The 16973-nt window shown below is 39.8% G+C and overlaps 2 protein-coding genes across 2 annotated transcripts; both read right to left on the bottom strand.

Annotated features, from left to right (window-relative positions):
* Positions 1-470: 470 nt before the first annotated feature.
* LOC143887466 (metacaspase-9-like) lies at positions 471-2489 on the bottom strand. Its single transcript, XM_077391544.1, has 2 exons — positions 2084-2489; positions 471-1158 (listed from the first exon to the last, which is right to left on the bottom strand). Exons 1-2 carry the CDS (start codon positions 2472-2474, stop codon positions 584-586), a joined length of 966 nt encoding a protein of 321 aa, XP_077247659.1. The 5' UTR covers positions 2475-2489; the 3' UTR covers positions 471-583.
* Positions 2490-5078: 2589 nt separating this feature from the next.
* LOC143887465 (uncharacterized) lies at positions 5079-16542 on the bottom strand. Its single transcript, XM_077391543.1, has 3 exons — positions 15930-16542; positions 5592-5716; positions 5079-5507 (listed from the first exon to the last, which is right to left on the bottom strand). The coding sequence occupies exons 1-3, from the start codon at positions 16264-16266 to the stop codon at positions 5301-5303; spliced, it is 669 nt and encodes a 222-aa protein (XP_077247658.1). The 5' UTR covers positions 16267-16542; the 3' UTR covers positions 5079-5300.
* Positions 16543-16973: the final 431 nt, after the last annotated feature.

The following is a 16973-nucleotide window of genomic DNA, read 5'->3' as shown; positions in this document are numbered from 1 at the left end:
TTGATGAATTTTGAACTATAGGGTGAAAAGTCAGGGAGCTTACTTTAAAATGTCAGAAAGTTGAGGGGTGTCTTTGGTACCTTCGATTCGACGGGGTTAGAATGGAATTTGGCCATAGTTGAACAAGTGTATCTGTATGTTTCCCTAAAAAAAATAAGACTTGCATCTCTCAAAGCAGCCTTCACATAATATGCTATATTAGATTTTGTAGAAACAAAAAGTTAAATTGTAGCTCAAGATATTACAAAAAGTTAAATTAGATTTAGTAGAAACAAAAAGATGCTGATCTCCCCTCTGATCCCATTTCTATTGTAGCTCAGACTCTTCGAGAGTTTCTTATGTCCGATTGTAATATCTCTCTTTTTCTTTAATAAATTCTAATCGGGGTCTGCCTGAACCCAGCTTACCTACGAAAAAAAAGAAGTTAAAATTGTTTTTGTTAGGATGGGATGCACGTTTGTAGATTGAGATTGATCTTTTAAACTTCATATTGTATTAGCTTTTGCTTGCTTATTCATTCATTACAATAGACACAAGCCAAACAAGAATAATCACACATGTAAGCCATCATCTGCATGCTCTGCTACATGGATTGCAAGAGAAAAGGCGCATCAGCATTCTTGTTACTGCAGTAGAGGCAGGGGTGCTGCACAAACCCGTGTGTGTGCAACACCTCCCTTGTACGTGTGACCAATTCCCTATTGCTAGGTGCAATCTCATGCCCCTTCAACACCATTTGAACTGCATTACTAAACGCCCCAAACGCCTTTCCCCCTTTGCCCTCTGGATTCATGTCTGCAGACGTCTCGTTTGCTTGACATCCACTTAGTAGGATGCCCTCGTCGGGACTGGCCAACTGTACTCTCCCTGGGTGGTTGTCATTCTGATGGAATTTGGCGCTCGCGTCACTCCCGAAGAGCTCTGATAAGTGAATACCGATGTTCGGAGAGTCGATTCTGGATAGGGATGATAGGTGATGTAGAATTGAATCGAATAGAATGGTTTTCGGGCGATGAAAGGAGCCAACGCGATTGGTGCTAGTGGGGCCGATTTGTTCTTTCTCCTTGTCGATTAGGCCGCCGCTGTGGCATGAGTCGGAGAGGATGGTGAAGCTTGCTCCCTCAGGCAAATGGTTGACCAGATGTCGGAAGTCAACGTCTGGAAGAAGATCATGGATCCTGTTAAACATTTAACAGTCACAACCTTACATAGTCCACCTACTGTTTTCCGTCTTCTCTACAAGAATAGGAAGTACAGGACTTTTCATGCAAATCGCTAATTTACAAAGTATTTTTTATACTTTGACGGCTATTTAAATAATAAAAGACTAAGTTGATCTAGTGTGTTTATCAAAACATGGTAGTGCCAATATCAATATCCGTCTTAAATAGAGTCCTTGAGATTATGAGTTAATTAGAAAGTTAAAAAATACCTTGAATCTTATGGGTTTTTCTTTGCTATTAGGATCTGGAAAATGAAAATTATTAGGATCATAGACAGCCCTTTAGTGGCTATTAGGATCTGGTAAAATGGAAATTAAGGAAAAGGAAAATTGCATGGAATTTAAAATTCCTTGGTCCACTGGGTTCGCAGTTTCTTAGAAATCGGGGAAATTTTTCAATGTTTGGGAAAATTTGATGGAAAATGAGTTAACCGTTAGATAATTCATTTTCCATGAAAAAAAAATGAGAATTTGCCCAGCAATAAGTAGCTTCTGTTTTTTATATTAAAATAAATAATTTTTTCATAAGAATATTCTTGTCAAATTGTTTAATATCTAATCTCTACTATAAATAAGTGAAGCCCCTCCTACTTTCTAGGGCTAATTAATCATTAGGATTATCTAGAATGTGAAGATCATCACGTCTTCATAGTGGGGCCTACAGATGAATGATCAAGATCATGATGGTGTTATGTAGGAGGGCCAACTGTAAGGTACACAATTAGGTGGAGTTTCAATGACCAGGTACCCCTTTTGTAGTCAATTATCCACCGTCCATTCTTGATCCTTCTGGATTGAACGATAGGATGAATGACTAGCTAAACACCGACTGGGCACATAATCCTTTATCATTAGTTATACCTGTGATGAGATTGAAATCGCAAGGAACAATTGCTTCTTCTTCCTTGTGCCCATGGTTCGTCCTCGGTGCTGGAATCCGGGTCCCGTGACCACTATAGTGAAAGAACAAAACATCACCCGGCTCAGCCCGGTCTACCATCCGACTCAGTGTGGTTCGAATGTTCGCACCGGTTGGCATGATCAGCGAGTCGGGTGCATCAGTCAAGAGTTCAATGTAGCTCGGATCAAAGCCGAAACGGTGCACCAGAACTTCTCGCATGGCGAGCACATCGTTTATGCATCCATACAACTCGTGTTCGGTGTTTTGGTAGTTACATCCTACGAGGGTAGCCATTCTCTTCATTCCCGTATTCATCTCTCTTTCCTTCTCCCTTCTACAAACTACGTTCATATAAAAATTTTAAAGTTTATATAGATTCTCTCCCCTTTGGGAAATTACTTGAGTGCCCTTCTTTAGTTAGTGCTTAATCAAATTTCCATTTCTTAGGTTTATTAATTTTACAATGTTGCCCCTAATTTGGGATGACATTTTGTTGTCTTTAAAGTTAATGTACTAGGCATCTTTTTTGGATAAGTGTATGGAAATATTAATATCAGGGTCAAATCCTCGTTGATGTTCTATTGTTCTAGACCATAATGCAATCTGCGACAAATAATAATAAGTAGCATTATTATGGAAAAAAAAATTCTCAAAAGGGCATATTTGTCACATAAAAAATTGGGATAGTTTTGCTTGTAATAGCTCGAGGGTATTAAGGTAAATGGCTGTAGAGATATCTTATGAAGTAGGCTGCGTGCTTGCGAAAACATTAGTTTCGGTTTTGCTCTGTTGGGTTTAGCTTCCAAGTCTGTAGTACTGGATTGCTTGAAGCAAGGAAATAGAACAAATATATAAAAGGACACAGATAATACACGTGGCATGTATGATGGATGATCAGAACCGCTGATCAACAGATAAGTGGGATCCAAATTTCGGGCTATACAGTTCTGGGTCAGGCTCGTGATTGAGTCTAACAGGGCCAACAATGCGTGTCAGTTAGAAACTACGTGAAGCTTAAACAACCTTCTAGGTTCAGAGCCTAACAAAAGATATTGCCTGCATCCATAGGGATTAGTCCCGTCCTGAAATGGGGTGGGCATACCCTATGTCATCAGAAGGAAGAAAAAAAAAAAAAAGAAGCCTAACACGAAATATCTATAATAGGTAAGAAACTAAATAGTATTTCAAAACCGTCACTCATGCCATATGTTTGTGTACTCTAACTGAACATGTTAATGGGACGGTTGGACACGGGAATAGCAAGGCGAGGTAGATAGACTTGCTCTTTCACAATAAAATAAATTTATGTGTGAAAACAGTAAAAAACTTTTTAGACATTGGGTAGCCCCATAAATATATTGAAAACACATTAATTTATGCATATTGATACTCTTAATTATGCTTGCTTAGTTTTTTTTTTTTTTTTGATGATGATGATATAGGGTATCCCCATCCCATTTTTAGGGCAGGACTAATCATATGGGTGCACACAATCACCTACAAACCACTTGATTCGGGTAACTCCAAGGGACTTGAACTCATGTAACTCCAAGGGGACTCGAACTCATGTCTATGGGGAGCAAACCCATGACGCTAGCTGACGTGCCAACCCAGTCCGGGTTAATCTAGTAGTTGTTCCTATTATATTCTTGTGATGATGCATGCTAATAAGATAGAATAATTAGATAGCTTAATATATAATTAACTAATGCATTGAAAGATTAATCTGCTATTCAATCAGTAATACTAATTTCGTCGGGCAGTACAAAGCTAATCACATGCAGATGAAAATTTACCTGATTTAAACTCCTACAAAAATCAGGTCATAGATGAAGGAGAAAACAATAAAATTAAGGTAGTACCAACACTAAAAGAAAGAAGTTGTTAATAATGATTTCCAAAGCTGATAAGGCCTCCACTATTGAAGGGAACAATAAAACTGTTTCTTATCATAGAGATGGCTATAGTCCAAAGCAATGTCACAAAATGAGGATGAGAGACAAAATGCGGCCAAAGCAAAATTCCTAGTTGCTAGAATCGGTGTGGTTGAGTATTCGGTTGACGATGAAATAGCTCGAGTGAGTCAGAAGGAGTTTTGATTGACTTGGTCGGGTAACATGCGGATGCGGCCAAGAACTCGGCAATTGTAAAAGGGAACTTTCGAAACATCCGTCCAAAGCTTGGCCATGGAACCTTGATAGCCTTATCTAGTGATCTAATTTTCAATTAAAAATGACTTTTTCATAGATGTTTCTATCCGTGTGGTTTTGATTATTGATCTTTGTCGCCATATCCCTTTATTATCAGAAACATGCTCTAAGATGACAGGTTTTTCTGTTCGTTGGTTGGCAAAAGAGGCAAAAGTGACTTTGGATTATATAGCTTGGTCAGGGCAACATTATCTAACTAGTTTCGAATGGCGTCTGTTAAATGCCGGAGTTCATGTTAAAATGACAGTCATTGTAGTTGTCTGACAGTTAAGGTTTTCACCTCCTAACTTGGCCAAAAATATGTCAGTTGAGTTTCACCAATAACAAGAATCAACGCAAACAGTTCCAGCGGAATGAGAGATGAACCAACCTAAATCATAGGATAGATGAACCAAACCAAACAGTTCCAGTCGAACGAGTTGTCAGGATAGTTCTCAAGTTTCTAAGGTCCTATTATATTTTGGAATTCATGTTAAAATTTCAGCTACTGAAGCCAGATTGGATACACATCAAGGGCTAAAATTGACAGAAACTGTTCATCTGTTACATGCAGTCTTACACTCCCACTCATTGTCCATACAAAGAAAGTGTTTGTCTCTAATGATCAAACATGTGCCTACGAAAAACATGTCAAGCGTGTATGAAGATTCATGCTTCTCCACTCTTCTCAATTTCTGGCCAACAAAACACAACTAAAATGCCCGAAAAGTGTAGACAGGTAAGATACTATTATAGATGTAAGAAAAGCACAAGTGCTTGTGGTTATGCACATAGATAATGGATGAAGTATTATCCCTGCCAAATTCATGTTGGTGTAGAAACAAGTAACACGACCCATACACTTATAATGCTCAAATGGCTTAAACAACAGGAAATATATACAGAAAAAGTGTATAGAAGATATGGTCAGATAGAAAATTCAGTAGCTTTGGATAGCAGAGAACATAGGATAAAATGCAAGATAGCATCAAAGATCTTTCCAAACTTTAAAATCAGTATTTGAGCGGTTAGGGGAAATTATACTGTCTTGACACCCTAGGAAAAAGGTTTTTTGTGTATTATCAACATTAACCAGGGCGTGTGCTGTACCACTCGGACTAGAAGCAACAGCAATCTCTTCAGCACCAATTACAACTTCCGTGTAACCTTTTTCCACCATAAGACTGCTTTCCAACTGCAGATAGCTCATGTAATGAGATTATGCACTTATTGTAGAAAAAACAAATGCAATTCATGAGTTGCTTATAAGTTGGCATACCCTAAACTTTGTTTTGGCACCCCAAATGATAAATGTCTCATTGCAGGTATGATGTCTATGATTTCCCCGAACACCACCAGGTCGGATCTCACCCACATGGACAGAAATACACAATTGCACTCCCCCTGTAGGGAAAAAAAATCCTGTGTAGGTGAATCTAGATATCACAAAATAAATAATCTACAAATGATGATGAAGAAGACGGCGATGACAATTATGAAGCATAACTATAATTGGATGTTTTACAACAGAAACAATATCCAAACAGACATAAAACTATGAGCATGACTTAAGTATGAGCTTTTTAATATATGATAATGTACATCTCCCTTAATTATGACCAACATTGAAATTTTGGCAATCATAACTAAAATGCTGACCAGTATAATAGAAATTTGTCAATAAATTAAATGTTTCTCATCACCTTTTTTCACTTACTGGGAAAATGGTACTTGAGAGTCAAACCTTCTAAACAACTACAAATCTAAAAATAGAATGAAGTTGCTTTCTTTTGCTAGTGGCACGGTTCAACCATTCATTTAAGAAAAAAAAACGAGTTCTTCATGGAAAAGGATGAGAGCAATTCGGAAGTCCTAAACAAAAACCGCATTCTTCAAAAAATTATTAAAAAAGATAAACTTGGTTCATTTCATGAAAAGTTGAAAACTTTAAAAGTTAAAACCAGTGCCAATTCTCTACTATTGCAATGAAATATCAAAAAAGAAAAAACAAACAAAGTTGAGGAAAACTGCATCCTGGAATTAATCTAAAGAGAAAATAAACAAAATTGATGTGATTGGTTAAGAGGGAGGAAGAAGAAAATATAACACGGCAACACAATCAAGAGAAGAAGGAAAAGTGAGCTATGCTCAACCAAATTGATATGCTATCTATGATAGAGTACGTCAAATCTCCCTCCACTCCATCTCATACAACAAAATTTATAGGACACTGCCCCAAAACATTAATAACTACTACAACTTTCAACAACACAACTTACTAGACTTAATGAAATACAACTTACAAAGCAGTAGTTAACGAAACACAACTTACTAAACTTAATGGAATACAGCTTAGTATGACTAATAAATTAGTTGTAGAAGAATGTTAGCCCAAGGGTTCCCATGGGTTCATCCAATCACCATGTTTTGATGATCAACAAACACAAATTGATTAGTTCACTTATGGACTAATGTGTTGCCTTGAGTGTTATGCTATAGTCAGGTATTCACAGGTTAATTCATGCTATGCTTGAGAATGAACCAAAAACAAGTCAAAGGAGCTGGAACAAACATGAATCATCATGCCTTGGAGGTTCAACCAAGGACAAGCTCAATCTCAAGCATTTGAACAAGCAAGGGAAGATCACTGAAGGCCAAAGGTTGAGGATCAACAAGCTCAAAGGTCAAAGAGCTTGAATACATGGGTGACATCATCCCACAAGTGAAGACCTCAAAGAATGGAAGATATCAAACAAAGAGCTCGAATTGAAGATCGCACAAGCAAGCCTTGCACTCAAAGGAAGATCAAATGAAGGCTAGTTCAAGAATCATTCAAAAGAGTGCATAGAATGGTAGAATGTATATCCTGTTAGAGATTATGCTCTAAAAAGCCAGTAGAATAACTTTTATTAATCAATAAAGATTTATTTCATGACATGAATGGGTAATTATATTAATGAATGTGTGTGATGTGCTTATTTTATGACATAAGTTCGTCCTTAGGTATCGTAGTAGAAATGTCATGCTCAAAGGAGTCAGATCCAAGGGAACAAGGAGATATAGCATCTCGGTTCTATGCAAGCCTTAATAGTTCCTAGTTGGGAAAGCGACTGGACATCTCTTTCTGTACACAACTACCATCAGTCTTGCTTGCATGTAGATGTCATGAGGTGGCTTATCTCAATCATCTGAGTAGTGGACCCTAAGCAAAAAGAGTGGGTGCGACAATTGGATCACGCAACCGAACCGGATCAAACAAAGAACTACTTGTGGACAAGAGAATATAAAGTTGTTCTTCCAGACAGGACCCTTCACATTTCCTTAGACCTGAGGGATCTCATTAGTCTGTCGGCCCGTTCTAGGGTCTTAGTTCTTTCATAAGGATTCTAGTTTAGAGTCAGATTCGGATAGAGCTATATTCTAAAACAAACCCTCGAGACCAATAGTGATACTCAACAAGGGATTCTTCGCCCTAAAATTTAGGGATTGAAATTTACAATTTTGGCAGAGCTGTAAGCCTATTAAATAGCCTGGCAAGGCGGACTTGATAAAAGGTTTATTGGAATGTTTTATGAAATATTGAAATGTTTTCAAAGAATTTTACAAATGCATTTGGAGGACCGAACACCGCTTGACCAAAATAGTATACCAAGAGTGGGCCAAGGGGGCAAGAGATGTCCACCCCCCGTATGACTCAACTCAGTAGATGTAGTCAAGGACTTGCACATACAAGATTTCATTAGGGGTAAGATGATCTGACGGCCATCTTCAGGGTTACATCTCGATGGAGGCCACTGACCTAATGCGAGTGTAGTTTAACTCAAGGAAGCAGGATTCGTACCTGAAGGTGGGGATTCGCGATTCCCCGAATCGCGAATCGGAATCGTGATTCGATTCGATTCCTCGATTCTGAGGAATCCCGAATCGATTCCATCGGAATCGCGAATCCTAATTTGGGAATCACGATTCTGTTTCCATCAGAATCGCGATTCTTAAATGTTAAATACGCGTTTTATGATAATAAAATCCGCAGTTTTTCGTAATTTTGAATCAGGAATCACAAAAGTTAAAACTGCGATTCCCATTACATCAAATCCGTTCTTTAAGTGATGGGAATCGCGAATCCCAACTTTTTGACGTTAAATTATAGTTCTGGCCATCTTTTTTGTAATAAGGGTGGTATTTCCAGTAGGGACTTTTTTGTAATTTCAATTTAAAACCTTTAAATTCTTATAAAACGAGGGTTTTGAGTCAAACCCTAAAAACCCTTCTCTTTTATCTTCTCCTCTCTTTCACCGCCGCCCCTCTCACTCCCCCTTCTCCTCGCCGTCCGACGACATCTTCTTTCCGCCGGAAAGAAGAAGAAGGAGAAGAAGACGAAAGAAGAAGGAGAAGCAGGTATTTTTTATTTTTTCTGTTTTTTTTTAAAAACTAAAAAAGAAAGAATGGTTTCTGCGGATGGGTTTCTGTATGAGAATGGTTTCTGTGTGAGAAACCATTCTCACACAATTTCTGTGAAAATGATACCCCCCCCTCTTTAATCGGTTTGTGTGGGTTTGGCAGTGGCTTTTGGCTACTGATGTTAGCACTACCATGTTTTAATTATTGCACAACTGACCTTGATAGGATGATTTTTCAAAAGTACAGTGGAGCCCACTTGATAGGATGATCCAAACCATTCATTTGTCGGGCAATAACGTGTTGTACGCCATGGATCATCTCTCGAATGGTAGGATCATCCTATGAAAATGATCAATGGGGTACATCCAGTTGCCCAACAAATGGTTTGGAACTTTGGAATTGAATCATCCTAAGAAGTTGCCCCACTGTCCTTTTTGAAAAAAAACTATGCTTGGATCATCCTAAGAAGTAACTTGACACACACACACTACATGAGATGTGAATTTTGATTCCAAAAGTGTTTACTGATTCAAAATTGCATTTAGGCCCAATTAATTTTAGAATTTGAGAATTTAGTTTGAGTTCAAAATTGAATATTATCAGATTGAATGAGCTGATTGTAGCATTGTGCAAATATATTTTTATCAAATATTGTTTATGAATGAATGTGCTGAATTGCTGATTTTTTGTCTCTGACTCAAATTGAATGTACAAACTCAATCTGTCTCTGACTTAATGTCTCTGTACAACCATTCATTTGGTAGTGATAATATCATTTCGCTAGATATGTCTTGGAGATTATTAAAGGGAAATGATTTTAGCCCAGCCATATTTTGATACTCAATGCTATCTAGCTTATCTTTTGAGCTAATAAGATATTGTTTATCATTTGCCATTCGATAATAATACGCTACATACGAGCCTACGTGGGGCCTTTACGAGTAATGGCAAGCGGAATGGCTAAAGTCTCCAACAATGGTTTACTGGCATGGATCAATGGGTTGCATCAAGTGGAAGGAGTTAATCTTGGCAAGGTGGGCCTATGCAGCTTACACAATATTGCCACCGTCTGTGTTGATTGGGGTTTGATTCATGCCGCAATCAGTTGTTGGGATCCAGATTTGCATGTGTTTCATTTTGGAATGCAAGAGCTTTGTCCGTGGCTTGCTAGGGGAGTTGGTTGACTTGAGGATATGTTGAACTAGTCATCTGCAGTGTATCTAAATAAGTGGGATCCTTAAGATCTCCTATTTGAATCTTTTAGTAGTTGTAGTTTGAACGAGTCTTTAGTTGGACTAGTTGGACTTATCTTTGTTTGTTGATTTTCCTTCATTGTGGGAGATATTTTCTCCACATCAGTCGTCAGTCTTGGCTGTTTATGGGCATGGAATAATAAGAATAAGGCACCGAAATTCCTAAAATTATTGGGTTAATACTCAAAGGAGACCAGCCATCTCGAATTTGGCCTTTCTTTATCTGTTTAACATATCATTTTTGGTATCAAAGCCAAGGTTCTGGCCATGGCTGAAAACCCTCCGCCCAGTCTAAAGCTTCGTGAGGTTACTGAAATTGTGATGCAGCAGCGCGAATCCTTGCAACAAATGGAGGGTCGATCTGCCAATCTCGAGAAATTCATGCTGGAGGTGCGTCAAGAAATGGTGGCAATGAATTCTCAAATGCGGGAATTGACGAAATCCCAACAAGGTGGTCAATTTCTACAACTGGAGACTCTTCTTCAGTTGGCCCAGTGACAAGCTTCCAAAAGTAGACCTTCTCAAGTATGACGAAACTGAGGACCCTACGGGATGGATCCTCCAGGCTGAGCAGTACTTACAAGTCTATGATTTCTGACCCCACCAAAAGGTATTGTATGCCTCTTTCTCTCTCAAAGGAAAGGCATTACAGTACTACAAATATCTGCAACACGCCGGCATTCATTCTTGGAGATTGGCCCAAGTTTGTCACAGCCTTAGAACAGAGATTTGGCCCCACGGCATACGACGACCCCGAAGGTGCTCTTACCAAGCTAAGGCAGTCCACTATCGTTGTCGCTTATCAAGAAGACTTCGAAGCCCTGTCGGATCGAGTGGATGGGCTAAGTGATCACTTCTTGACCCGAACTTTCATCAGCGGGCTCAAAGATGAGATTCGTGACACAGTTAAATTGCACCGGCCGGCGTCTCTCACCGAGGCCATCGGACTCGCCCGTATGCAGGAGCAAAGCCTCAAGGCCCATAACACACCACGAACTACGCCTAACCCGGCACCTCGGCCAAAAACTCCGGTGCCGACAATTCGCAAGCTTTCCTTTGCGAAATGAAGGAACGACGAGATCGTGGTCTTTGTTATAATTGTGACGAGAAGTTCGCTCCGGGGCACCGTTGTAAAAAACAGACCTTGTTCTTACTGCTACTGAGGCGGTAGATTTTTCCCTAGATATGGAGCTTGAGGAGGACACCCCACCTGAAATTTCGCTACACGCCATTGCTGGAGCACAATCAGGGACAACAATGCGTATTTCCACCAAATTGGCCAAACGGTCGATTTGTATTCTGATCGATAGCGGTAGTACGCATAATTTCTTGGACTCAAGCATAGCTTACAAAGCAGGGCTCCGACAGATCTCTTCCATCCCAATCAGTGTAATGGTAGCCAACGGGGAATCACTCAATAGTATGGGGCGTTGCAATGATGTTAAACTTGACCTCCAGGGCGTAGCCACTACGGTGGATTTTGTCTTGTTGCCTTTGGCCGGCTGCGACGCGGTTTTGGGCGCCCACTGGTTGCGCACCTTAGGGCCAAATTTATGGGACTTCCAAAGCTTGCGCATGGAATTCCAATTGCGAGGTAAACGTCGCGTCTTATTTGGGGAACAACCGGGTAACCTATCTCTATTACAGCCTTTTCCCTCTGCCTCTCCCCGTGGCCTACTTTTCCAAATATGTCATCACCAACAAGAGTTGCCAAAAACTACGCCACCAAGCCTAGTCCAAACTCTTCTTGACCAATATTCCGATGTTTTCAATCCACCCACTGGCCTTCCCCCCCATCTCGACCACTTGACCATAAAATCCCTTTGACTGGATACCTCACCCGTAAATGTTCACCCCTATCGGTATGCGTATGTCCAGAAATCTGAAATTGAGAAACAAGTGGCTCAGATGTTAACCGACGGGATTATTCAGCATAGCCAAAGTCCATATTCTTCTCCCATTTTATTGGTAAAAAAGAACGATGGTTCATGGAGATTATGTGTTGATTATCGGGCTCTCAATTCTCTCACCATCAAAGACCGGTATCCTATGCCGGTGGTGGACGATCTGTTTGATGAATTACACTGCACAACTATATTTTCCAAATTAGATCTTCGTTCCGGGTATCATCAAATTCGGGTGGCAAGAGATGATATTCCAAAAACAGCATTTCGGACGCATGAAGGACACTATGAATTTCGGGTTATGCCGTTCGGACTCACTAATGCTCCATCTACTTTCCAAGCTTTGATGAATGATATTTTTCGGCCCTATTTACGGAAATTCATCTTAGTCTTCTTTGATGACATACTTGTTTATAGTAACAACTTGAAGGATCATATTTTACACTTACGAACTACCCTTGAGTTGCTACAGCAACATCAATTGCATGCCAAAATGTCCAAGTGCAGGTTCGCTTGTGCTGAAGTAGATTATTTGGGGCACGTGATTTCTTCTGGTGGTCTATCCGTGGATCACAACAAAATTGCTTGCATTCAAGCATGGCCTCTTCCGCGGACTCCACGGGCTTTACGTGGGCTTTTGGGCCTTGCCGGGTATTATCGAAAGTTCGTTCGTGACTTTGGAAAAATTGCATATCCTTTGACATTGATGCTAAAAAAGAATAACTTTGTATGGACTCAGGCGTCCACTCATGCTTTTGAGCTCCTAAAGCAGGCAATGTCTTCTCCTCCAGTATTGGCCTTACCAGACTTCACCAAACCATTCGTGATCGACTGTGATGCAAGTAGGGTGGGCATTGGCGCGGTATTAATGCAGAATCATCATCCTATATCCTTTTTAAGCCAGGCCTTGCATGGTCAACATTTATTTTTATCCACTTATGAGAAAGAGTTATTGGCTCTTGTCATGGCCATTCAAAAGTGGTGACCATATCTCTTGGGACAGCGATTTGTTGTGCGCACGGATCAACGATCCCTGAAGTATCTCCTTGAGCAGCGAGTGGGCACGCCGTCACAACAAAAGTGGATCGCCAAACTCCTCGGTTATGATTTTACGGTTGAATTCAAAATGGGTAACTCCAATCTTGCTGCAGATGCTCTGTCACGACAAGAATATTTTGGCCTGTCAAGCGTGGTCCCCACTTGGTATGATTCAATTAAGGAAGCATATGCTTCTGAGGTTGAACTACAGCGGCTTACGATACAATTTCATAAAGGAAAAGTGGATTGTTCCAAATATTCCTTAAAGGATGGGATTTTATTTTACAACGGGCGTTTGGTGCTTGCGGCAGGCTCCAAAGCTAGTGGCGATGTTATTGAAGCCATGCACAGTGGTCCGACTGGTGGCCATTCGGGATTCCACCAAACCTATTGGCGCATCCGGCGGGACTTCTTTTGGCCAGGACAACGTGACTCTGTCCGCAATTTTATCTGGCGATGTGATGTTTGTCAACGGGTTTAGGCCCAAAACACGAAACCGGCGGGACTTCTCCAGCCTCTCCCAATTCCGTCAAAGGTGTGGGAAGATATCAGCACGGATTTCATTGAGGGTCTTCCAAAATCAGACGGTAAAGATGCAATAATGGTGGTTGCGGATCACCTATCCAAGTATGCTCATTTCATCCCTCTTAAGCATCCATTTATGGCATCAATGGTGGCACGTCTCTTCACAGACAACATCTTTAAGTTGCATGGTCTCCCCAAGACTATCATTTCTGATCGTGATAAAGTTTTTGTTAACAAGTTTAGCAAGAGATTTTTAATTTGCAGGGGGTTCACCTTCAATTGGCATCGGCTTACTACCCTCAAACGGACGGGCAGACAGAGGTGGTTAACCGCTGTTTGGAAAATTATTTGCGTTGTTTTGCCGGGTTGCAGCCCTCACACTGGGCCATGTGGTTATCTCTTGCAGAATTTTGGCACAACACGAATACTAATACTTCCACAGGATTCTCTCCATTTCGAGTACTTTATGGGGTCGAACCACCACGGATGTTGTCTTATGTGTCAGGGGCTAGTGATATGGAAGAAGTGGATCACCAATTGTCCACTCGGGATGACGTTTTGAAGCTGCTCAAAGAAAATTTAGCTATGGCGCAAAATCGGATGAAAATGTTGGCTGATTTGAAGCGTACTGATCGAGAATTTGAAGTTGGAGATCTTGTGTACCTTCGGTTGCAGCCCTGTCGGAAGAGCTCAGTCCAGTTTCGGCGAGTTACTAAGTTATCACCGTGCTATTTTGGCCCTTATGAAATTATTGCTCGGATTGGGAAGGTAGCATATAAACTGCGGTTGCCCACGAGATCAAGAATTCATCTGGTCTTTCATGTTTCATTGTTAAAGCCAAAGCTGGGAGAAGGGGATGTTGCCCTTGTAAATTTACCAGAGTACACTGAGGATTTACCAGAGCACAATGAGGATGGGCTTGCGCTACCTCGGCCTATTCAGATTATGGATGAACGTTCGAAAAAACGTGGTAGACGTGTCATTACAGAGTTGCTGGTTCATTGGGAAGGACTGGATGTGGACGATGCTTCTTGGATTGACAAATGGACTTTGTTAAAGGAATATCCTAACCTCAACCTTGAGGACAAGGTTCTTTGACGGGGGGGTATTGATGTGTGCATGGGTTACGTGGCTTGCTAGGGAGTTGGTTGACTTGCTGCAGTGTATCTAAATAAGTGGGATCCTTAAGATCTCCTATTTGAATCTTTTAGTAGTTGTAGTTTGAACGAGTCTTTAGTTGGACTAGTTGGACTTATCTTTGTTTGTTGATTTTCCTTCATTGTAGGAGATATTTTCTCCACATCAGTTGTCAGTCTTGACTGTTTATGGCCATGGAATAATAAGCATAAGGCACCGAAATTCCTAAAATTATTGGGTTAATACTCAAAGGAGACCAGCCATCTCGAATTTGGCCTTTCTTTATCTGTTTAACATATCAGTTAATCACCATAAAGGATCTCAGCTGAACTCAACAAAGCCTTTGTCCCAAACTAGTTGGGGTCGGCTAAATGAATCCTTTAGAAAAAAATTCATGAAGAAGGAATCACCATAAAGGATATAGTGGATTAAAAATAAATAAGCCTACATCAAGAAATTGAGAGACAACAGAAAAGAATTACATAGAAAATGTCAAGAAACACTCTTGTTACCCCAAACTCATAAAAAATATATGTAAAGATGCATTTTGAAGTGAAAAAACTGATTGAAGAATACTAAGGAAATGGAGACCTAACAGTATTGAGAAAAATATACTTTGCACAAATCAAGAAGAGAGCCACATCAAATATTTGAAAAACATCTACAGACAATTTGTTACAAAAATAAAAAGAAATGAAGAGGAACATTAGTAAAACACAATACTACCACCATAATTCCCTGTAATGAGCAAAAAACTAAGGCTACACAATAAAGAAATAGAAATCTACTCTGAAAAGCTAAAGAAAAACAGAGAGACCATTTAAATAAACAAAAACAAATTAGCAAGAACAGAACAATATCAAGAAAAACCCATTAGTTTTCCACCAAAATTTCCCAATTAATCAGCCAAAACAATAGGCAACCTCTCAAAAGAAGATGCAAAACTAATTCAATCAACGAAAAAAAAAAATAACTGAAAATTCACAAAAGAACAATGTCATTAAAACCCATTAGTTCCAAACCCAAATTTCCCAATTAATCAAAAACACCCACATGAACCCTTTAGAAAGAAGCAAATCCGACAGCAAGCAAATAAATAGACTCATTCACAAAATTTAAAGAAATAGGAAAAAAAAAGAACTAACAAGAACAATATCAAGAGAACCCATTATATTCTCACCCACATCAAGCAACAAATTTGTCAAGAAAAAAAAATAATGGGCAACACAATGAACCCTAATTTCGTGGCATATTTCACAATTAATCAACATACTAACAAGAACTCGCAGAAAAAGACCCAAAACACACATCTAAAACAATTAGAAAATATTAGAAAGAAAAGGAAAGAAACCAACTGACCAGATATCCCTGCTTCATGGGCAACGATAACTGGATTCAGTAACCACCCTCTCTTGTCTCTGAAGATCTGAGAAGGCAATTCAGAGCTGAACCTCACCAAATTAGCATTGGCATCAGACTCCTTACTCCATTGCTGCCCTTGTTGGGATTGCTGGAATTGCGAAAAGAATTGGGTGGAATGCTGAAACCTGAGAGTAACCCATGTGAGCAAAATGAAGATGAAGAGGAGTAATGGGAATGCTTGGGGCCTCTTCAAGAAGAAGATGAGAGAAGAAAACGATTGAGACTGTTGGTTTTCAGATGAGGGGTTTGAATTTCTCCTACTAGGGTTTGCCATTGAAAAGCACTGTCTGAGATAGGAAGGGTTTGTACTTTTTAAAATTCACTTACTGGGATTTTTCTGAAACTGTCCCTACTCGTAATCAAGCCCGGTAGGGCAAAGGAGGTCCAATACTCCTATCTTCTATTGATAATAAGCGTCCATTTGAATTTTCCTTGTATTGGATCTTTTATGGGGAAAATCATTCTAATCATCCAGTTCTAACATCAAATAATGTGTTTTTTTTCCGCTAATTGTAAGATAGGCCATGTAATATATTTAGCCTTACATTTTCAAGGACAAAAAGTGCGTGTAAGAGGGAAGTGATATATTGGCCCCTTTTCATTACTTGGGACACCCACTACTTGGCAATCAAATCCGTTGAATCCTTCCCATGTGAAGTACAACAGCCCTTTTGCAGTCCTATATACACTGCAGTTGGGTGTCTCGATTAATGAAAAGGGGTGGATATATCACTTCCCTTGTAAGATTGGCGTAATTTTGGCCATGGGTCCAAAATCAAGGCCTATGAAGTGTATTGTTCCCATTGGCCATGCATGGGACCTAATTGTGTCGCCTACAAAAAATAAGGTATTTCTCATTGGGTGATAGATTGGCATTACCCTTACATATAATTGATGTACATTTTTCCAGGAATAATCTATTATAATATAGCAGGATGGGGGTTTCACTGTAACGCGAAACGATTAAAAATGATTTTCACG

Source organism: Tasmannia lanceolata, unplaced genomic scaffold (genome assembly GCF_043159265.1).
Source record: "Tasmannia lanceolata isolate RefF3 unplaced genomic scaffold, GAP_Taslan_0.1 ptg000012l, whole genome shotgun sequence".
NCBI lineage: Eukaryota > Viridiplantae > Streptophyta > Magnoliopsida > Canellales > Winteraceae > Tasmannia > Tasmannia lanceolata.
This window is presented reverse-complemented; position numbering and strand designations above follow the sequence as displayed.

What these genes read in the sequence shown, in the direction of transcription:
- LOC143887465 (XM_077391543.1), bottom strand. Translation starts at nt 16,266, where the DNA reads ATGGCAAACCCTAGTAGGAGAAATTCAAACCCCTCATCTGAAAACCAA. An exon ending in CCATGAAGCAGGGATATCTG is followed by an intron (nt 5,717 to 15,929) that starts GTCAGTTGGTTT and finishes TTTTCCCTACAG; the next exon opens with GGGGAGTGCAATTGTGTATT. An exon ending in GTGCCAAAACAAAGTTTAGG is followed by an intron (nt 5,508 to 5,591) that starts GTATGCCAACTT and finishes AGCTATCTGCAG; the next exon opens with TTGGAAAGCAGTCTTATGGT.
- LOC143887466 (XM_077391544.1), bottom strand. Translation starts at nt 2,474, where the DNA reads ATGAACGTAGTTTGTAGAAGGGAGAAGGAAAGAGAGATGAATACGGGA. An exon ending in CGATTTCAATCTCATCACAG is followed by an intron (nt 1,159 to 2,083) that starts GTATAACTAATG and finishes ATCTTCTTCCAG; the next exon opens with ACGTTGACTTCCGACATCTG.